General features: G+C 37.6%; 1 protein-coding gene across 1 annotated transcript in view; it reads right to left on the reverse strand.

Moving 5' to 3' along the window:
* Positions 1–23,820, reverse strand: part of LOC131961894 (NEDD4-like E3 ubiquitin-protein ligase WWP1) — a 40,296-nt gene that overhangs the window by 3,826 nt on the left and 12,650 nt on the right. The window contains exons 5-24 of the mRNA XM_059326815.1: positions 23,136–23,260; positions 22,599–22,751; positions 21,384–21,456; positions 19,079–19,260; positions 16,346–16,769; positions 15,393–15,488; positions 14,115–14,289; positions 12,376–12,430; positions 11,350–11,434; positions 9,002–9,130; positions 7,734–7,806; positions 7,568–7,639; positions 7,283–7,371; positions 6,262–6,421; positions 5,524–5,657; positions 4,361–4,501; positions 4,131–4,251; positions 2,871–2,975; positions 1,465–1,561; positions 1,042–1,114 (exon numbers count right to left, since the gene is read on the reverse strand). Of these exons, the coding sequence (XP_059182798.1) occupies positions 1,042–1,114; positions 1,465–1,561; positions 2,871–2,975; positions 4,131–4,251; positions 4,361–4,501; positions 5,524–5,657; positions 6,262–6,421; positions 7,283–7,371; positions 7,568–7,639; positions 7,734–7,806; positions 9,002–9,130; positions 11,350–11,434; positions 12,376–12,430; positions 14,115–14,289; positions 15,393–15,488; positions 16,346–16,769; positions 19,079–19,260; positions 21,384–21,456; positions 22,599–22,751; positions 23,136–23,260 (2,562 nt within the window). The remainder of the gene's footprint in view (positions 1–1,041; positions 1,115–1,464; positions 1,562–2,870; positions 2,976–4,130; positions 4,252–4,360; positions 4,502–5,523; positions 5,658–6,261; positions 6,422–7,282; positions 7,372–7,567; positions 7,640–7,733; positions 7,807–9,001; positions 9,131–11,349; positions 11,435–12,375; positions 12,431–14,114; positions 14,290–15,392; positions 15,489–16,345; positions 16,770–19,078; positions 19,261–21,383; positions 21,457–22,598; positions 22,752–23,135; positions 23,261–23,820) is intronic.

Genomic DNA, 23,820 nt, shown 5'->3' on the forward strand with positions numbered 1-23,820 from the left:
AGTATTAATTTAACCGCTATATGAAATACAGTAAATTATCTGGTTTTGAGCTGCTACTGATAAGAACACATGTTATGTTAAGACTGTTAATTTGGAGTAAATCAAATATAGCAGTAAAAAGTAGCAAATACTCCAATTACTAACATTTATTTTAAACTTAACTGTAAATGACATTTAGCAGGGTTCCTATAGGTGTTTTTGTATTATATAGCTTGTTTTTCATGTTTGTACATTTTCTAGGTGTTTTACAATGTTGTGATGCTTTTATTTTGAAAAGGTGCTGTCCAGTGTGAAACGGGTGCTTTAATTTTGAAAGGTAATGACAGGAAATAACAAGTGGAACGGTTAAATGAAAAACGAACGGTAAATAATAACGAGTGCGTCGTAATTCATATAAAGTTGATATAAAGTATGAAAAAGGCTTCTATAGTGGCTGACTGACAGGACACAAGGTTTGTTAAAGTTTATTTTCTTCTGTCATATATATTAGTGGCTATATTTGTTGTCTTAACTATAGTAAAAATGCTTGTTTGCTCAAGTGCTAATGCTAATGTTTGTTATTGTTTTCCACCTTGTAGCTCTAACAATGGATTCACAAGGTGACCAAGGAATTTATTAACTTGTTAATTGTTAATTTATTAACTTTATGGAAAAAGCAATAGGTGTTTTTGACAAGGTACGTCGGGTAACTCAGTTATACGTAAATCGCCTTCAAAATAAAAGCACTGCGGTTGTATTTATTTGTAATTTCTGGGTAACCTAACGTGGGCCGGACAAGGACAGCCAACGGGCCGGATGTGGCCCGCGGGCCGCCCAATGCCCAGGTCTGCCCTAAAGGTACCCTAAGCCCCGCCCCCAGTTCTCTATAAAAGGGGGTGGAGCACTGAGAGGTTAACCCAGGGGTATTAACAGCTTTTTAAGTACATTGCGGCCAGTGTAAGACAGGTTCCAGTATATCACAGTTAATGAATGAAAAGAGTAATATACTGAAATAACATCTGGGTAAAACTCTATGAGAGGGAGGAATTAACTTCCACTCACCATGTGTGGCTCCGAGGAAGCCATGTGTCCTTCCCAACTTTCTCAATGCAGAACTTCTGGGGCCCGTTACTTCCTGCAATGCATAAGACAATAAGGGGTAAGAACACTGGGAAAAAATGGAATTGCCACCTCTTAGGTTGTATCAGAGTATCAGAGTGCCAGAAGAGGGCAGCACAAACATTTTTAAATAAATAACCACGACTTATACCCATATACAAAACAAGTGTTTTCAGGGCTTTATGTTGAATATTTATTTCACAGTGTGACAATAGCTAAGTAAAGGAAAGTGCATTCATACAAATGTAATATTTAAATCTTAGTTATTTAAGAGAGGGGAAAGTATCAGCATCAGCAGATACTTAATAAATGTGTTATTCTTTGTGTGTGTGTGTGTGTGTGTGTGTGTGTGTGTCCGTCACTGACCCATGAGTTCAGCAAAGCCGCCCAGAGGAAGCCTGCAGGTTCCAGTGACGAACTGCATGAGCCGCAGTCGCACTTCGTTGTCCACCTCTTTCACCAGCTGCAGGGGAGAAAGAGACAACACACACTCACTCATCAGTGAACACACAATACTGACTGACAGAACAGGCGCTCAGCCATCAGATGATATTAAGTATGTCAAATAAGAGGCTATGTCCTTTTTAAAAGTAGAGAAAATGAGATATTCAAGAAGGGGAAACTTGAGCAAATTCTACGATAAATGGCAACCGCCTATGGACTTTTTTGTGACGATGTAACCCCCCCCCACACTCCTTTCCTTTCTTTTCTTTTCTTTGTCCCTTTTTATTTATTTATTTTTATTATTATTATTATTTCTTTTCTTTTTTTTTAACTTCCTCCTCTTTCCCTTCTCTATTATTATTATTTATGTATATTATCTGTTATGTTTATGTGGTCAGTTTATTCATTTTATACAGACTATATCTAAATATCTAAATACTGTATAGTCTATTCGGTTTCGTTTTGTGTGACTGTTTGTTCTTAAAATCATACAATTTAAATCTAAGGATGTGTACAACATGTTTAATGTCGACACCAATGTACCCTGATGTAGGTATGTCCCTCTGGTTTTTTTTTGTGTATACACATCAATAAAAATATGAAACACAAGTATGTCAAATAAACATAGAAAGGGGGCCTCAAAAGAAATGTCCTCTTTAAGTTTTGTCATTCTGTGTAGATGCATGTCAGATAAATGTCAGATAAATGTCTGCGTCCCACTATTACTACTAAGGTAACGCAGCCAACAGACATCAACAGACTGAAACTGATACAAAAAGCTTCTGTCAGCCTTTCAACCCAAACAACGAGAAGTGAGCATAAATAGAATTGATTTTAAGATTTTATTGCTTGTTTTTAAAGCCATCAATGGCCAGACTCCTGCTTACAGTAGTGAGGCGACCTTGAGGGCCTTGAAAGGCGCCCTATTAAATAAAATGAATTATTATTATTATTATTATTATTATTAATTGCTTACTCCTTATGAGCCTGAGATCCTCCACCTGGGTCACCAGAGTGCTTCCTAAATGCAAACTTGCCACAAAAGGGCTTTTTAAAAACTCACTTTCATTGTATTGCCTTTTCTTAACCATTCATTTCTTTTAAATAGTTTTTATTATGTGTTTTTAATTGTCTTTAATTTTATTGACAAGCACATTGTGCTATACAAATAAAAGTTATTATTATTATAAACAGCAAAGGGTACGGTATGTATTTGTTCTCTATGTGTCAGCATGGGTTCTCTCCCAGAGTCCAAAGACTTGCAGCGTAGATTTAATTGGTAATTAAGGGTAATGAATGAATATGTGTTTGTGTTCCTGTGAGCTCACCTGCCAGAACCAGATGATCTGTTTGCTGTTCCGTGTGTAGTGGCGGTACACAGTGTTCCTCTGCCAGTCCTGGAGGTCGACCTCCTGCATGCCACACAGCATCACCTGAGTCCAACACAAACAAGTCCATCAATCACCCATGGAGCACAAAGGAAATGAGGAGAGTGACAATGATTTTTGTACACACCCACCCACATTATTCCTTCCTATTAACCCATTTAAGGCGGGAAAGCATTACCGCATTTCTACCATTAAAACCGGGGGCGCTGTTGTGTTATTCTACCATTAAGGCCGGGACAGCGGATATGTCATTTTGTAGTATTTGTAGTTTCTTTCCACATATTTTCGGCCTCTTGGCCAATGAAATGCATCAGAACATGATCAGAATACATGTGGGAGTGTCGCAATGCATCATGGGACTTTTACAGAACTTTAAATCATGGAGGAAGACGACTATAGCGGAGGAGCTCAGCAGTAAGTGACGGAAGAGATCTGATGAAAACAGCGCCGATGATTTTATTGCTGATCCGGACTTTGAACCCTCGGAACCAATCGACCGGGATTTATGAATGAGGAATATGTTTTTAGACGACATATTTTCACCGAAGAACAGACAGATTTGTGGCCATCTGGAGATAATAATAATATATTATTAATAATAATAATAATAATTGATTGTGATGATGATATAAGAAATCATGACTGTTTATGTCTTATATTACTTTATGTGTCGTTGAGTACCCAGAAAAGTGCAATATAGATGAATTAGATTATTATTATTTATTATTAAGATTATTATTATTTTATTTTTTATTACAGTAGGCTAATGAGAACTATGTCTATTTATTCCAATGGTCATATCATGTTTGCATCTTGCTAATGGGCATGTATTAGTATTATGCATAGGATTTTTTATTCAGTCAAATGTAACATTTGCTGAGTTTGTTGATTTTTAAAAAAACTTTATTGAAGGTTTGGACAAATAAACTCAACTTCTCAGGAAAAAGCCACGAGTATAAGCTCTCAAATACTTTTTGAATTTCATTTCTATCTGCTACAGAGGCTGAACAATCTTCTGTTGAATTTCCAGAAAAACTTCAGGTTTTAGGGGGTTCTTTCAAAATCACCCAGAGGTTTTACAGGCATTTTTTCAAGGCGTTTTAGGCCTGAATGGGTTGAAGAAATGATTAATGGATTAAAAGCTCTGTAGAGTGGGATAGGCACACTACAGACATGACAACATAGATCTATACTGCTCACCTCAAGCTCCTTTTCATCAAAGTACTGGAGCCACTGCAGTGGAACGACCTCGTTGAAGCCGTCCAGGAACGCTTTGGTCTGACCTTCAACCCCACGGGAGAACCTCCACTCTGCCATCAGACTGCAAAAAAAATTAAATTTCTTGGTTTCAAAATAGTTTCTTTGAACTTAAAATCATACTCGGAGGTTAGATATAGTCGTTGTTATGAATAACAGCAGTTCTACTGAACCTGATGTACTCCTCCTTGTTCTCCTCAGTGACTAGAACATTGGCGCCATCAGGTTTGAGGTCATGAGAGGTGATTTTCCCAAGGATCTCCATGTCCACTGAGAAGTACATCTCCAGACCACACTCTTCAATGTTGTTGTCCCTGAGGAGAGATCAGATTGTGTTGTTGCCACAGCAGAGTCGAAGATGAACGGCTTATTGTTGCAAAAAAAATCAAACAAACAAAAGATCGCCAAGTTTCAATACATTAGCTTTAAAATCTGACTGCCTTATCAAAGGCATATCATGCAGGAATTGTAGCATATGGTTTGTAAACACAACATTTAAATTTGGCCTCTCCTCCCCGGCTCAATGAAAGTGAAAGCAAACCCCGAGATTCACAATCAATGTGGAACAAGCTTTGTTCACATGGCTGTATTTGTGTTTGTTCTGCACTTTGTATTTTTGTAGCTTTGTACCCAAAGATTGATGCCCAGAAACATCCGGAACAAAATGAAAAGAGAAAATACAGACAGAGGGCAGGATCTCCACAGAAACAGACATTGCCACACACTTCTAGTGGCTTATAAGTGAGGGATTACTTTGTATGAGTATATACATTATTTGTAAGGTAAATCCCGTATATCCTGTATCTTTAAGGTAATCAAACATAGCAGTCACATTTTCTTAACCCCAAACACTTTACAGATGTGTGTCAGTTTTGGGTGTAAAATTATGGAATTATGGACTAAATGATGAAATAAAGATGTGTAATTCTATGTTAGTTTTCAAGAAGACTTAAAAATCTAAAATTATCAAGGGTTACAATGAAATTTGATTGAATTTGATTTTTCAGTTTAAGGTATCATGTTTTGTAACAATGTGAATTACTCAGTTAATGTAATGTATATAATGTAATGTATATGCATGTAGATGGTACAGGAGAGGCAAAAATAAGCCTTTAGTGGGGCTTCAGCCTGTTCCTTTTTCGGTTGCTGTCTGATGGATTTTTTTGTAAAAACATGATTTTATTTTGTTGTCTTTGTTTTTTGTAACCGAAATAAAGCATTCATAGCAACAAAAAAAAAATAGTATTAGACCTCTCCTCTCCTCTGTCTCAATAAACAGAACCAATAGTTCACACACACACACACACAAGAGCTGGTTCAAGACAAGACAAACTACCTGATCCATATAAGTGAATTGTAGAACTCAGGGTCAATGGACTCCAGGTCTTTGAGTATTAGTTTCTTGTTCAGCATGCGTTTGTAGAAAGGCAGAGAGAAGCCGGTGTCAATAAACTTGCCGTGGAAAAGTGCCTGCATCAAGAGATAAATATAAGAGAAATATTGTTACGGATACCAATCACACCATAGATTAATATAGTATTTCTAAGGAAACCAGAAACAGCCCCATCCCACCCTGATGAAGGAAAGATAAGACTAAAAGTGTGTGGTGAAAAAAAACATGGTGTAACGGAGAACAGTTGTGCAACATTATGAAAATGTAAACACACACAGATTGTCCACAGTCTTAAAGTGCACTTGAGTTAGTCAACATATATAACATATTGCGTATGTATTAGTGTTATCAGGAGATTATTAAGAACAAGTCAAGTCAAAGTTTATTTATAGAGCACATTTAAAAACAACCTCAGTTGACCAAAGTGCTGTACAGTTATTAAAATAGAATAAATCATACACAAATAGGTATAAATAAAAACAATAAAATACTAAAAAACAGTAAAACAATAAAATAAAATAGTAATAAAAGCTCAATCCAAAAAAAAACACTTCATCCTTGTAGTTAAATGTGCCCATATTCTATAATTATTTTATTTTCTTCTTCTTCCCTTGTTAGGGTTATGTTTGCTTCCTTGTTATTAGGATTGTTTGCATGTGTGTGTGAGCCGTGTGAACTTGCCATTGCAATGAAGCGGCCAATGAAGCAGAAGTAGGAGAGGTGGTCTGGGTTGATAGCGGAGGCCGGGTTGATCTGCAGACAGTAGTTGCTCTTGCCAGCATACTCAAATAGGCAGTACATGGGGTTCAGCACTTCATGGGACAACAAGAAGAACCACTCTCTGCAAGGAGAGGCCACAAGACAGAGGAGAGCGTATGTGAGGGGATGAATTAGAATAGAAATGGAGAAGGAAATGAATGGAGGGAAATATGGAGGATGAGAGAAGAGAGAGAGGGAGACACAAGTTGCACACGATCAATTATTGGAAAAACTAGCAACATTCCTTAGCCAAATGCTGTTAAAATATGTCGAGATAATTTTGCACCATGTATTTCACAAGAAGCTAGTTAGCGCTAAAAATGTTTACACTTTTCTTAAATGTTATTTCACTATTTTTATCATCTATATCAGTAGATCTCAACCTTTTTGAGTCGTGACCCCCAATTTAACATGCATGTTGTCCGCGACCCCCGCTCACTGAACACAATCTCACACACACAGTTCAGATCACCCAAAAAAGAAACAAAATGACCAAAAAAAGACACAAAATGACCACAAAGTGATCAAAAAAAGACACAAAAGGAACAGAAAAGACACAAAATTACCAAAAGACACAAATTGATCAGAAAAAGACACAAAATTACCCAAAAAAGAAACAAAATGATCCAAAAAGACACAAAATGACTATAAAAGTCAAAATGACCAAAAAAAGGAAACAAAATGACCAAAAAAGACACTAAATTAAACAAAAAAAAGACACAAAATGACCAAAAAACCCCACAAAATTGCAAAAAAAACAAACACAAAATGACCAAAAAAGACATTAAATGACCAAAAAGACTAAACACACATTAACACACAAACACTTTAACACAGTGGAGACAGAGCTGACTTCTAAAATGATTTGGCGACCCCCAGAAATCATCTTGCGACCCCAATTGGGGTCCCGACCCCAAGGTTGAGAATAGCTGATCTATATTACCGGGCTAGGCCACCATAGTCCAGACCCTCCTCGCCTCTGAAGATAACATAGAGTCTCCTCCTCAAGTCGTAAGGCTTCAGGGCCATAATCTAATAAGGAGAGAAAACACAAAAGATCAGATAAAACACAACATCAGCAAATGACGCAAGTACAATGTTTTGAATGTATAGCAGAGGAAAACTCAAATAAACCATGTATGTAGGCTGTGATGGATTACGTTACAATACAGTGGTTTATAACATTAGTTTAATCTGGAAGTGGACAGTGTTAGAAGGAACCTCTTACTTGTTGGAAAGAGTCTTCAAACAGCGTCTGTCTGGAGACTGTGATCTTCACATGGCTTGGGAGAGCATTGGACTGAGCAAAGACAGGAAAAAAACATAAATGCATTTGGGGGTAGCGACTAAAAGCAAGAAATAAAGTGATGGCACGAGAGAAAATAAACACATACCTGGCACAAATAGCGGAAATGGGCAAGCTTCCATCGAAAGCTGCGCTCATAGGCAATCTGAGGGCCTTTGGTGCTGAGAAGAACAAAAAGATTCAGAGGTCAAAACACAGCAATTATAAGCAGATTGAGGCACGCAGTCGGGGTCAACAGATGAGACAATCGTCAAATAATAAGAAACAAATGTGGGGCATGTGAAATGTGCTCTGGTATGATCCCATCAAGTTAACATTGAGAAATGTTTCCAGAGAGAATCGAACAATTGAATCGATCAAGTTTCCTGAATGTCCCTAATAAACCCTTTGAAATGAAATACCAGCTGGAACTATTTTTTTTCCTGAATCAATATTTTCTTTCTATAACTTACTTGAGCTGGAAAAAATGACTCCATCTGTTCCTAGTAAACAGTTTTCGTAAACTATCCCCCATTGCTGCAGCACTAAAAGCTTCTTTTCAAAAAACACATTAAATCAATTAATAAGTCAGCCTATTACCACCTTAAAAACATATCAAGAATTGGGCTTAGGGCTTATGTCTCAGCAAGATTTAGAAAAACTTTAGTAGACTTGACTACTGTAACAGTGTCCTTGCAGGGCTTCCAAAAAAATCTATCAGACAGCTTCAGCTAATTCAGAACCAGGACCAAAAAATTGGATCACATCACCCCAGTTCTGAGGTCTTTACACTGGCTTCCTGTCACTCAAAGAATTGATTTCAAAGTATTAATGTTGGTTTATAAAGCCCTAAATGGTCTAGGGCCAAAATATATTACCGATCTGCTGATACGTTATGAGCCGTCCAGAGCCCTTAGGTGGTCTGGGACAGGTCTACTTACAGTCCCCAGAGTTATATTATATATTAGGACTAAACAAGGAGAAGCAGCGTTTAGTTTTTATGCACCAAATCTCTGGAACGAACTCCCAGAGAACTTGAGGTCTGCTGCAACTCTCAGCTCTTTTAAATCAAGTCTGAAGACTTTTCTGTTTCCATTTTAACCTGTAATTTTTATTCATTCGCTTTTAAATGTTTTATTCATTCACTTTTTTTATTTTTTTTATTTTAATTCGCTTTTAAATGTCTTCTAATGTGTTTTATGTATTTTAATCTTGCCCCTGTAAAGCACTTTGAATGGCCCTGTGTCCGAATTGTGCTATATAAATAAACTTGCCTTGCCTAAAAGCTTCTGGTAAAACACAGCTTCTAGCATGGCTTTATGTAACATGTAATGTGATGTAGAACATGTGAACAACGGTCTCAAAATGTGTTCTTACACAGAGGACTTTCCCGTGCGAGGGTCGCTGAATGTGGTGGTTCGGGTGTTGTGATCGACAAAGTAGCGAACCCCTTCCCTTGTGTACCGGATCTCCCAACCTTCAGGAAGAGGGTCCTCATTCTGTAGCCTGCACATGTACACACACACACACACACACACACACACAGATCAATTATATACATGGACTGATAAATGTGGAAAATGGAAGCCACGTCAAAGAACAAGAGATTAGCCGTACTTGGGTTTGAACTTGTTTTTGTCAAACTACAGTTGCTCTGGAATTTAGACAGGCTGGCGACACTTAAAGCCACTACATAAGAAATCTGGGTAATCTGAGAAAATAACAATATTTTCGTAAAAGTGAATGTGGTAAAACCCAAAACAATGCAATGAACTGCTAAACAAGGCAACACGATAGCATTCATCGAATCAGTATTTTCAAGTCATCTTTTGTCCAAAAAGGAGGCCAAAATCAACACAAAATGAAAGTTGCTTTAAATATTGGAGGATTTTTTTTCCCCTGAAAATTGAATAAATGGGGGTCGTGTCATATTTTGTTATTTCTCTCATAGGCTGTATAACGTGTAAGGTCTGAACGGCAACAGTGAATACAAAAAGTTGCAAAAGTTCCTATTATAGACATTGTACAACAAGTTGTAGCAACTTCAAAACAAACTCAACAACACATCAATTGTGATACAAGCCCACTCTTTTGGAAACAGGGTTGTATTATGATTGACAGATGGTGGGATAATGGGTTTTGGTAACACTTTACAATAACCATCATTTATAAATGGCAAACAGATAGTTTATTAATGTTTAATCGTCATTTATAAACTGTATATAGGCCATTTAGAATGGTAAATTCATCATTTATTAATGTTTAACTAACTACATCATCTATAAATGACAAATAGATGGTATATTAATGTAAGTTTATAGTTACTTTACCATTAACAAACCAATAAATTATAATCAATAGTTTATTAATAGTTTTAGTTGTACTCATTTTAACATTTTTAACACCATATTAAGTATGTTAATGATTTTTAAATGATTCATATACCTTTAAGAAATTGTTTGAAAACTTTTAAAGATTAAATATGTATAGCACTGTGTAAGTGCTTAATAATTGGTTTATAAACCATCTATAAACATCACTTAGTTGGTTATTGTAAAGTGTTACCTGGGTTTTTTTTACAGATAGGCGAGGTGAAACTTTGCTTATAAACAGGTTGTTCTTTTCTGCTAGATCATAATACATTGCATGTTGTGCGAAAAAAAAATTGTTTCAAGAATGCATACACGGTTGAGAGCAAGATTTTAAGTTATTGTGAAATAATTGTGTATTGTGCAGACAATTTGTAGCCCAAAAGAGATATCTTCATATTGAACTGCATATCTTGCTCTTGTGGACTATGTTAGAGTACATCATGGTGTTTCACAAGGTATTCTAGACATTCTGTTCAAATAACATTATTCTCATGTTGGCTTCATTGAAACCAGGCCATAAAAAGCAGATGTTTCCATCCTTCCAGCTGTCCCACAGTCATTTCACCACAGTTGCTTTCTCAGAATTCTCTTTGCTGAATATTTACTCAACTTAATAAAATCATGGATTGATTTTAGAGTTATGCCAGATATCCTCTGACATCTATTAGCCCAGTGTAAAAGGCTTGTATCTGAGGAACAGTACATTTTCATGGATCAATGATTATTACTTAAATTAAATGACACTTTAACAGAAAGCAGACTGATATTTCAGCCAGTACATATTTACAGAACATAATTTGTGTCCGTTCTGAGGAAGCCAAACTATTGTGGTATTAGTAATTATATTATACTTGCACAACCTGAACATTTTTGCATAAATCTGCACTGTGCACATTTCTCCACTTAAATTTGCACTAAGTTGTATATAGTATATTATTACTATTATTATTATTGTATATTTGTATATTGTTAATATGTCTTTTCTTAGTTTATTATTTTATCTTTATCTTATTTGTGTGAAACTTTGCGGCTGTAACAAAGAAATTTCCCCACTGTGGGATTAATAAAGTCAAATCTGAATCTGATTAAAAAAAAACAAAGGTTTCCCAGTTTAGCATTAGATATCTTGTCTTTATATTGTATTCAACTGAATGTAGGTCACAAAGGATTTGCAAATCATTGCATTATGTTTTTATTATGTTTTTCACAGCATCCTAACTTTTTGGAATCTGGGTTGTATTCTGTTTTGGCAGAGAAATTTGAAAAACAAGACCAGTGAAATCCCTTCAAAAAGCCCATAAACTTCTAGATGACCTTTCAAAAATTATGATCTTTGAAAGATCCTCAGCTCACCCTTGGGTTCGAGGGTCTTCCCACTGTGTTGTCTTGGTGTTATGGTTGACAAAGTACACTCGGTCATTGGAGTCCACACGCCTCTCTAAAGTTGATAAAAAACGCAGACAGGAATCTGTAGCTTTTAAGACAGAATGGACACTGGGCCCCTGAATGTAACAACACATGTCAGATTATCATCAGTGCTGACTCATACTACAAACACAGAGTTATTTGATTGGCGGCCATCTGTGAGCTTTGTCAACAGCGAGCTGTGACAGCAAAGGGAAGGATGTAAGAGCACAGAGAGTAAAAACAATGGAGGCAAACAAAACAATATGGATACATTCAGAAGAGTCTGAATACAGCTAAATCAAAAATATGTACAATTCTATTTTTTTCTTACTAGGAAGAACTCCAGATGCAGATTTATTTTTCCATTTAACCCTCAATGGTACGCATTATGATGCCAGTTAGGAAAAAAACATTTTTTGGTCTTAAAATAGAATATATTAACATACTGTGAAGAAATTTTATAATTCTTTTTTTGGAAGTTTTTGGGGTTTGTTGCCCGTAGGCAACATTGTACCATAACGGTGCACAAGTGAAAAAGAAAATTTTTTAAATTCATTTTTACATAATTTATTTAATAAACATGTGTAAAAGATTCAGTAGCTTAAACAGGGTACAATACATATATACAAAAAAAATTCCCAGATGGAAAAGGGCCAGGAAATGACGTTTTAAGTGATTATTTTTGGCGTAAAATGGCAAAGCTGTTTCATTTGGAAAAGTCTGCAAAATAGGGTTTCAATATGGCCTCCTGGAGGTCATGTGACAAATTAAAGAATTGGTAGTGGTTCCCTCGACTCTTCCCTCTTTTTCAAAGTATTGCATCACTCAAAAACATGCATTGTAGAAATTTGACAGGCCAAAATTAGGTATGTTGCCTGAGGGCAACACCGTACCATAGAGGGTTAAAGAACAGTACATACTGTCAACAAGTAAAAATATTTACAATACTTAGAAAAACAAATGTGAACTTACCCCATCCAGGAGGTAGCGGGCCAAGAGGATCATTCTCAGCAGACATCATGGATGCCTGAAAACGAGGGATGCATACATAGACATCCATTTAAAAAACATGAGGAAGACAAAAATTTGGTGAAAACAATACTTGAAATATGTATTTAAAAAAAAAAAAAAGACTAGAGCTAAATTTTTTGCTGGCAAGAAGTACTCTGTGTCTGGCTAGCGCTCAATACTCTGCCGCTGCCTGTCTGTTGATTTGTGCTGTAAGCTAATCATCATCAGTGAAGATGACATTACTGCTGAGATCAAAGACTGGGGAGAGGGAACCTCACCAAGATAACCAGATCAGGGCGGAGGCAGGCATGTGCAAGCTAAATTTCTCACCTTTAGGCTAAATGACTTCAGCTGTGTATTGGCTTGAAACTTACTCGAGTTACGTCTGACAGTAAGTGCCATTTCTCCTTTCACTGTCAAAGTTGCACTACTGTAGTTGCATTGTACATGCTGGTTTATACAGTTTGTCTGTTTAAATGGGTGCTCATTGTAGAATGGTTCTGGATTCCTACAATACATCCAATACCTGAACCATTACAGACTGCATATAATAGGCAGAGAGATCACTGACATCACAGATCACCTGAAACTAAATCAAATTCAATTATCTTCAAACATTTAAAAAATTAGGGTTTTAGGCCTTCCCTCTAGGGACTTACATCTCACTGTATCACATCATAAGCTCCTTGATAAACTCCTTCTCGTTGCTCAAAAGTGTATATTAAAAAATTGGATCCAAACCCTTATACCTGCAGATCTGGAAAATCTGCTGTTGATGGGTAGACGGTTTTCTGACTGGCAATCATGAGTGCCTATTGCGGACTGGAGACAAACTAGAACTTTATTTATTTATTTATTTTTTGCCTAACTTTGTATAGCATGTGCTGTCTGTCGGGATGGGGTGGGGGGTGGGGGGTTCTGTTTGTGTTTTGTATTGTTAATGTGTTTAAAAACAATAAAGTGTGTTTTAAAAAAAAATAAAAAATGAGGGTTTCAGTCCGAGCCACAAGTGTTTTCTCTTTTTTTCGGTGGTATCAGATAGGTACTGGGGAATGATTCGAGCTGAATTCACACTAAAAGAGGGGACAACCTGATAAAAGCTAAAAACTGGAAAGATCCAGTGGGATCAGGTGACTCAAGTGAAGGAGTTGTATTTGGAATAATACTTGCTTTTTAAGGTCCAACTTCATAGGGTGTCGTAATTGCAAAGAGGGTTAAATAAGGACTGCAAATGTTTCAGTCCATGTGGACTTTCCTCAGCGCAGAGGAACCTGACTTCAGACTTTGGAAAAGCAATACAAATAGGATACAGTACTGTAATAATATTCAAGTAATCTAAATTTACAAATGTATAAGTGGAGGGCACACTGGCAACATTGTTTTTTTTTTTTGCATGTAATCATTTTTTTTAAGAGGAATGCTGCAATACTTGATCATACTGAATGTGCAATTGTTTCTCAATAAACAGAAGCACACACGTCATTTTGCATAATTATCATTCAAAATTATGTTATTAGATCTTGTGCCTGGTGAGCAGTTGGATATTTATCATTTATCATTTAATCTGGTCGTCTGATTGCACTTCTGCTCAGACTTTATAGAGACCGCTGATTAAACTTTTTCGCACCCTTAGTGTTTTTTTAAAGGTGGATTAAGGGGACAAGACGTTGTATGAAGGGTGCAGGTGGGAAATGTCTTACAGAGTAGAGGTATCTCTGGTTAAACTGGTGCATAGCTCCCTGCAGCTGGCTGCGCTGGCTCTGCCACTGCTCAAAATTGCGGACTGATTCCATAGTGGGACGCTGCCATGTGGTGGTGCGAGTGTTGTGGTCCACATAATAGATCCTGCCCCGGTCATCCACTCGGCGCTCCCACCTGGCAGAGTGAAGAAGAAAGGTACAGTAAACAAAGCTGCAAGCTGGTAAGCAAATTAATGACACCCACCTGGAATGTAAAGTGTAGTTATGCTGCTCCTTTTTCATGGAACCAGCTGCAAAATGCGCTAAAATTTAAGGAGCTGGTTTCTCTAAACATGTTTAAATGCTTACTTCATGATGTTGAAGCTGGCTCTTCTGTCTCTACATGCTTTGTTTGATGATTTTCTGACTGTGACTATTTTTATGTTCTCTGTTGTTTTTAAATGATTGTCTGTAACTAACTGTGCTGCTGCCTGTCTTGGCCAGGACTCTTTTGTAAAAGAGATTTTTAATCTCAATAAGACTTTCCTGGTTAAATAAAGGTTAAATAAAAAATAAATAAAATAATTTGAAAAAGTGTGGAGACCCTTATTGAACTTTCTTGCAAATCAGGGTGCGCATTCACCTTGACTCGGTTGTGAGGTGCTGAGTTGTTGCTGAGTTTGTTTGTTTTTGTTTTTTTGTTTGGTTGTTGTTGTTGTTTTTCTCTCTTTTGTTTTGTTTTGTTTTGTCTGGATTTGTTTGTCAATTTACTTGTGTTATGTGGAATATGTGAAATGTGATGTATCTTTTTTTATGAGACATGTAACTTGGTGATCATGTTCCACTTCTGTCTATAAATGTGGAAAATTCAATAAAAATATTGTGGAAAAAAAATATATATTTTTATATATAATAAAAATAAATAAACAAAATAAAAAAACTTCTCTCCAAATGATAAAGGTTTATGTGAAACTAACCTATAGGAAATTCAATTTAAATATCATAGAAACAATAATTTCTCTTAAATAATAAAATAAATAAGTAAATAAATAAGATAAAAACAAAGGCCATGTGGCTTCACTGGACTCTCTGCCTTCAGCACTTCAATATGTAGTGGTTTCATAAGTCTTAATCTATGGAGGTTAAAGGTGAGTGCAAGAAATGAAACTGGAATTAACTAACAATGCAGACTTGTGTATGGAAGCCACAAAGTCACTGCTTAAATAAACCGGCTGAAGTCACAGATTCCATGTGTGAAAAGGGTTGGACACAGAAAGGGAGCAAAAAACAAGCAGTCACCCTGGTGGTAGTGGCTGTGGTCTTTCCCAGGTTGTAGTTCTGGTGTTGTGGTCTACATAATAAGTTCTCCCGTGCGGGTCTTTCCTCTGCTCCCACCTGAAAGAGACAATAGTAAACACTTAAACACACACAAAAAAGCAGGGTGCAACTAAAAAGCTGCATATAGGTCTGCAGATGGACAGATGGGTAGAAATATATTGACCGAGTATCACCATAAGGCACGCTTTATTCTTTACTGCCAGACTTTACAGCAGGGGTGTCAAACTCTCAAATTTGGCCCGCAGTGTAATTTTATTTGGCCCGCGAGCCAATATCAAATTATTATATTATTATTGTACTATAAAAGCTGACCTGCCGGTATTATACGGCGCATGTACCGCTAATACTAGATTTATTATTGTTATTTTATTTTTAAATGTATTAACTTTGATAATTAAGTATTAATTTTGATATTTAAATCAGAAGGATGCAAATAGAAAAGAGGCATACGATTTTTATTTATTTTTTATTTAATAAATTAATGATTGATGTGGGGTTTTTTTTAAATTGATTTTGCATGTCTGCACTATTTTGTTATATATTGTATGTTTATAAGCGTTGCTGGTTCCATATTTAATGTTAAAGCAAAACATGTTTGGTATATATTAAAAAGTTTATTTGTTCAATGTTGGCCCGCAATTTTATTCAAGTTTTAAATTTTGGCCCATTGTGTATTTGAGTATGACACCCCTGCTTTACAGTATTTGTTTTTTCCATCAATTCATTTTTATCTACTTATCCAGTTTTTTTTAATAAATAAAAAATATATTGACATTTATGGTACTGAAGTGTTTAGACATTTCTAAAATAGTACATGATTAACAGTACATACTTTTTTTTAAATGTAATAATAGCTTTGAAAAAGTGATGTCAAACTGTTAAGGAATGCAAAAAATGCAGCTTGTGTTTTTTACCCTGGTGGCAGAGGATCTGCGGCCCCAGCATTGGGGGCCTGCTGCCTGGGCTTGGCCCCATCTGTAGTAGCAGCTGCACTGCTACTACTGCTACTGCCCCCGCCTCCTGAAGCATTCGCTTCTCCCGCTGCTGGGGGGGGAGAGGACGACGATGAAGAGGTTGTGATTGTGGGGACCCCCTGCGCCGTGGAGGTGGATGTGGAGGGTGCAGCTGCAGTGCCGTCAGCAGGCTTAGCAGCAGAAGAGGAGGAGGCTGGAGCCTGTGTGGAGGGTGGAGGGGATTGAGATGTGCTATCTGGTGCTGTGTCAGGGTCTGGTGGGGCGGCATCTTGATTGCAGTCCTCGTGGTCATCTGCAGGGGGCAGCACATCACCTGTTGAAGCAGACGATGGCTCCAGAGCAGCATCACAAGACTCCCCATTGACTGCAGGCAAGACAGAGAAAGAGAATGGGGTTGTTTACATGCATGGACTTCATGAACACTTCATCCATGACTTGGTGTCAACAGGTCAACAGGCAGTGGCAACTTACTCATCCCTCACACCAGATCCAAAGAAGGAGAAGCAGCTTTTAGTATTTATGCCCCGCGAAAGTGGAACACCCTGCCTGACACAGTTAAACTTGCCACATCAGTAGCCATTTTTAAAAACAGATTAAAAACCTATCTTTTCTCTACAGCATTTGGTTGAATTGTGTGCATGCGTGGTTGTGGGAGTGGGTGCACATGTGTGAGTAAGTAAGTGTATATGTGGTGAATATGGAATAGCTTGTCTACCTGCACTCTTCAATTAATTTGTAGTTGATTTTTGTTTGTTTTTCTGTGTTTTTTGTTGTTGTTTTTTTAACTGTAAGTATGTGTATACATTGTGAAGCACATTGAGTCTGCCTTGTGCATGAAATCCGCTCTATAAATAAAGTTGAATTGAATTGAATTGATGTCAGTGATGTCTTAAGGAAAATAATTGCTTTTTAAATGGCTGGATAATAACAGCCTGTTAGTGTTTGTTAGCCTAGCCATCCAGGAATCTTCATACATACAGTCTGAATGTAAACATATACTTCAACAGAATCCATTCAAGCCCTGAAAATGAATATTTTACTTCTTAAGTAGACATTAATTACCTTGTCAATTGAAATTTGAATTGTGCATTCATAAACAGAATAAAATGAAAGCTTATTATGAAGCCAAATCATCTGACAAGTTACGTGTGGAAGTGTTTTGAACTTAAAACCATAGACAGATTAAGGTTCGACTATTTGTTACCTTTTAAAAATGCAACAATACCATTACCACAACATTAGTTCAGAATTCACCTGCTTTTCACTTTAATGATGCAGTAAGGGCAACACAAATGAAGGAAATTATGTCAATTGTTTGGATTAAGCAACAGTGTAATCCATTTAAGTCAATCTTGTGAGTGTTCATTAGGGGCGGGGCGACTCATCGTCATCATCGACTACGTAGAGAAAGTTAGCCACCAGAGAGCAAATTGAGGTGAAAAAACCTCGCTAAAGAGCATCCAAAGTGTGGGAGTACTTTCTCCAGAGACTGAACTACATGGTGCTCTGCACGCTCTGCAAATTAGAAATGGCATATCACAGCGGTACGACAGCAATGCACAAGCACTTTAAGCGGAAGAATCCCGGGGCAATTTTGCAAAACGGCGGCACGCGGCATTCCCGTTTACTTTTTGTCTCCTCCCAAATTTAATATATATTACGATTATTTTGATTTGATTTTTCAGAGATTTTATGCAGAACTGTGAAACCAGTTCGGAAATTATTTATATTAAGATAACGTTTGTTTTGATCTGATTTTTCAGAGATTTTATAATAATATAATAAGATAATATTTTTTTGTTGCAGAAAGAATGCAATTGTTACAATACTTTCTGTTAAGGGAAAAGTTAAGTGATATTCAAATTGCACAATTTTTACCATAAGATATTATGTTCTGTTGTTACTGGTAATAAAAGTGATTATTTTGCTGTTGTATTGTTAAATGTGGATTGCATTACATTCCTTTTAGTTTAATGGAACACGGTGGTCACAGTTGGGGAATAATGCCCTGCAGTGCACACTATGTTTTTCATATTTGTTTGTTTTAAGAAAAGATTATTGAATATAAAATTTAAATATAGATGACAAGTTTTTAACATTTTATTTTTGGTAAATGTGTTAAAATAATCGATGATTAATCAATTAATAGATAAAAAAGAATCGTGTGTTCATTCCTAGGTAGGATTTTGTTTTTGTTTTTTAAGTGGGCTAACTTAGGTTAACATGGAAAGAATTTATATTCTATCATCAACCTCACCTCGGGGTATTCAGTGTGCTATTGATGCCCTGCCTGCTCTCCACAGCCTACTGCACTTTGCTTGCGTTTTCTATCCATTTATCTCTCCAGGGAGTTTCAACAGAGGTGCTGACAAAAGCAGAGTTTAAGGGCCTCACTTAATGAAAATGGATCTACTGTTATACTCTACTTTTTACTAGGACCAAGTGAACCATAAAGAAGAAAAACTTCAAGTGGCCTGGTTCTGATCATGAGTTGCATTATTCCATCTTGTACATAACATACATAGGAAATACTTTTGTTGAATGAGAAAAAAACAAAAAAGCATGGGAAAGGTCAGACACACAGTACAAACTTGAGGACTTATGAATTCTATTTTAAACCACCCAGGGTATATTGATACACAGTGTGAAATGCAAACTAGAGATTCAGCTCACCCGTCCTACTCTCTGTGTCGCTATCTGAGGGTTGGTGGACTGGGGTGGAGCTGGCTGTGGCATCTCCATTCAGGATGTGACTGAGGGCGGGGCTGCAGGAGCTGGAAGGCACCTGACCATCAACTCCATTGGAGGCTGAACAGGAACTTGACCTCGGGCCCAAGTCCGTACCATTCACTGTGCTTTAAGAAAAATGACACAAGGTTAAATTAGACTGGCAAGGCTTAGTCAATGTGAGCCAAGTGTGTGCTACTTCCACTTTGTGTGCAGGTTCCAGATAAAAGACTGACTCATGACATTGAGACTATTGTCTTGTTGGGGTAAGGACAGGACATGTTAGGATAGGATGCCGTGGTGATGTAATGGACACAGCTGAAGAGTTCAGACGGCACCACAGACTAGCCCACACTAAGACAATACAAAAACTGCCATATGACTCAAGTCCAGGCCCCTGTCTAGGCAAGAGGTGGGTAGGCAGTCAGCAGTAAGAAAAATACCAGACAAGCAAGCCAGGACTCAGCATATTTACAAATCATAAAGGCTCTTACTATACTTAATAAGCACTGTCTAGTAAGACACATTGCCTAAAAGGTGTTGCCAACAAATTTCCCACTGTATCTACTGCTGTTTAAATTTCATTGTGGTGCCCAGTTGTAGCAGGAAATACTTCCAACAAGGATTATTTGTTCATTTGTATCTATAAAACTTTATTTTCATCATCATACTGATGTCTCCATATGTATAGATTAACTACAAATATGACAAACTACTGGACATGCTATTTTAGTATCGAAATCTGATAAAAATGTGATCTGAGAAAAAATATGTACAAAGTCAAAACATAAAGGCAAAAACAGGAATCACTCCTGTGGCCATAGTGGAAGCCAGGATCAAATGTTTTGATAGGATGTGAAACTTGGTGCCTCAAGCTCCAGAGGAAGGGTCACAGTTCATACAAAGTACAATTCAAGAACTTTTTTAGGCACTTCAAGGTAAAATTTTCTGTTGAACATCAAGTATTTATCAAGCAGTATATTCAAATTCAAGCTAACCTTCTCTAACCTTTAAAACACAAAGGATGAAAAATTAAGCAGTTTCCAAAGTTTCAAGATTTTGTATGAAACCTGAAGGGTCTCCCTACTTTACTGTCAGAGAAAATTATAAATTAAGGTACTGGCAAGGAAATACAAAGACTTCAGAAGTGAAAAAACAAAAAACAAATGGTTGAAAGAACTGACCAGAAAGGAGGAGAGAGGTAACAGAGTGAATACTGCCAGGAAAAACAAGCCTAACAGACCATGAAGGACAACAAGTTAAGTGACAAAGAGGAGAAAGAAGTAGGGCAGAGGATTCCCCAAGAAACGTCTCGCAGGTAAATATTATTGACTGAATATATAATTCATTCAATAAACATTCATTCAATATAAATATTACCATCTCAGCTCCTCATTTCAGGGAAGAAGCAGGGAGGCTAAGAACAAGTTCAGACCAAAACTACACTTCATTTTTATCTACAATCTTACATAAATGTTTATGAAAAATGACGATGGAAAATGTTGTCTTCCCACAACAAATTCCCCTCAGATGGCTTCTTTTCCTATCTAGCTGAATGCTTAATCAGCTAGGGAACTCCCAAGGAGGGGATCCACAACCAAGTTTTAAATATACCCCTGTTTGTGTCTTGCAGTCTTTGCTGCAACTGCAATGCAGAGAGGAGCCAGGCAGCCACAACCCACTCAACCCCCCCACCAACCTCCCGTCTGCTGCGATGAGCAAACGTGCTTCCTTTGTGGCTTTCCCATAAAACCCCCAGTTAGCCTCACTGTAGGGTTCACCGTGTGACAGGTAATAAAGAGAGGCACCACAGGGGCAACAGGGGCAGCACTAGTACTTAAAGCAGGAGAAGAGGACAACCAGGGTTGGGGAAAAGAAAAACACAGACAGACAAGACACAGACCTCTATGAAGTAAAAAATATATAAAACAGACAGACAAGACACAGACCTCTATGGGGTAAGGCTAAATAAATATGTATGCATTTACATTGTTTACATGAGGTAGTGCAGGGCAAGAGAATATGAGAAATATGCCTTCTAAAATGCCACTGTGGGAAAACCATACTTGCACATAACTTTGCAGCCTGTTAGCATTCCTTTGCTTGAAGATTAGCCTGCTCTTTAGTTTCAAGTAGTTCCTCTAACCAGACCAATGGCCATTTTAGGAGTTGTGCAGCATACAGAATCTTCCACATGAAATATGTGGAGCAACAAAAAAATAACCCCAAATGGTTTGTTTAGTTAGTTTACCTGTTGGCAGCCCTTGAGGAAGAAGAAGAGTCATCTCCATTTTCATGGATGGCATCACCATTCTGTTGGACTTCTAGATTAGATTGGAGAAAACAATATTAGCCTACAGAAATAATGCCTATGTGTATATTCATTATCCTTAACTGCTTATCCGCACTTGGATGGGGGGCTGGAGCCAACCCCAGCTGACATTGGGCGAGAGGCGGGGCACATCCTGGTCGCTAGACTATCACAGAGCTGACACATAAAGGGTGTTTCCACTACCGGCCAATACCGGGAATGAGGCAGGTCTCCCTTGCTGAAACGCCCCTAAGTCGCTACTGTTAGCCTATTAGCAATTTGCAGATTGGACGCTAAGGGGTTAACATCCCCTCCGGCTCTATGACTGCAGCTAGGAGAGACTGCTGCGGGAGGACTGAGCCGTTGGCCCCCCGCTGAGAATTAACCCCTTAGCGTCCAGTCTGCAAATTGCTAACAGGCTAACAGTTAGCTCTGTAGCAGTACAGTGTGTATGTGCTGCTGCTACAGGAGGTGTTCACTTAGTGATCTCGGTTTGTTTACAACAAGCACCAGACATTTGAGAGGCCGTGGATTGAGACTTTTCTGGTGGCCACTCTTCCCCCTGAAGAAAAAATGTCTATAGAGACAGACAATAACGCTCTCATCCACACCTATGAGCAATTTAGACTGACCAATTAAGTGCATGGTTTTGGACTGTGGGGGCAAGAGTACTAACCACTACACCACCATGTAGCCCCCTATGTGAATATTAACTAAATTAATTCAAAGAATAATAAAGGTAGAAGATTAAAATAAGAGATGACTAAACTGTCATCATCCCTGTTTGTGAACATATCCAGGTAGGGGTGTTATGTTAACGTTAATGAACAGGAACAGAGGGAAACAGTCAGGACTTCATTAATGGTCTGTGTGAGCTGGCTGCTTCTACTTGTGAATTCCAACAGGGGGTCAATAAAGTCTTATCTTTAGTCATAGTGTATAATGTACAGTAAATTACAAGTATTTGTTAAGTTATGGACTGTATTAATGAATTCATTTCATTTAATTTGTGTATGTGTATGATGTGTACCAGTATTTTGCAGCACATTTATCTGTGGCATTTTTCTCATCCTGGTTCATTCACCATTAGACGTTTTAATTTAAAGTGGCAAGCCCACTAATAACCCATCCCAAACATATAAATACTCAGCTCACTGGTGCCATTTGCTGCATTGCCGTTGGTAAGCGGTGCTAGTTCTTCCGGGTCAGTGACAGTCAGACCATCTAGGTAGACAGTTAGCTCCCCTGTTGGAACCACGGCTCCCTTCTGCTCCACGTTTAGTTTCAGCACCTCCTTCACATTCTCCACTGTAGAAGCAAAACAGGGATGGTGTGGGAGGAAGCATTACAATAGAGTGACATCAAGAACAACATGAAGCAAACAACATTCATAGACATGCTTCATTTAAGATAGTCTTATCAGAGATAAAGACACATTGATGTGATATCTCAGGTGACCTCAACAACAAAACTGTCGTCATTGCGATTCTAAATAACACTAATATCTATTGTTGATAATGATATACATGGAGCAAAAAGAAAGGCAAGTATAAACACTACATTGAATACAATCTGCTGTTGTCTGGTACTGTGGTTACTGTGCCATAACTCTGTTAAATAATACCGAACACATCCCACCCAGAATTTGCATTTTATTATGTTTCTGTATGCTTGATGTAGCTTAAATCATACATTTTCTGTCATGCTGCTCCAAGGCTTGAATTAGGTCCAGCGTGGCTTTGCCCAGCAGTGCGTCTGCCTTCAGGGTGTGGTGACTCCATACTTTGAAATCCACCTGTGTGTGTGGTGTTACATTCCTAAAAGGCAGGGAACACAGACAAACAAACACATGCACAACACACGTTATTCTGAATACATTTACTACTAATCACAAAAAGTTATGTCATCAGAAAAAGGAAAGTGTAAGGCAAAAGGTTAAAAAAAAGCACTGCTGAAGTGCAGGTTAATTGTGTTGCAAGTATTTGTAAACACTGATATGCGATTAGTGAATGTGTACTCAATCAGTAGTTCTTTAATTTTTTTATCCAGTGTGGATGCGATAAAAGGTCGGGCGATGCAACAAACATATTGGCTGTTGTTGAGTGGCTGAGTACATTGGGGGTTGCTCTTTGGCCGATGTTTTCCTTATTATAAGTATTATTATTATCATCATTTTGCTAAATTAATTTTGTGCCTCCATAGAACAGCCACGAGACAGAACAGACACATCACGCAAGAAAAACTAGAGGGGATTATAGACTGTAACGTGATATACAGTCTTCGAGAACATGCTTCATGCTCACATAGATTTTCAATAGAATATTTAAAAAAACACATGTAGAAATGTTTCTTAATCCTGTGAGATGTAATCACTGTG

This window comes from Centropristis striata, chromosome 23 (assembly GCF_030273125.1).
Source record: "Centropristis striata isolate RG_2023a ecotype Rhode Island chromosome 23, C.striata_1.0, whole genome shotgun sequence".
NCBI lineage: Eukaryota > Metazoa > Chordata > Actinopteri > Perciformes > Serranidae > Centropristis > Centropristis striata.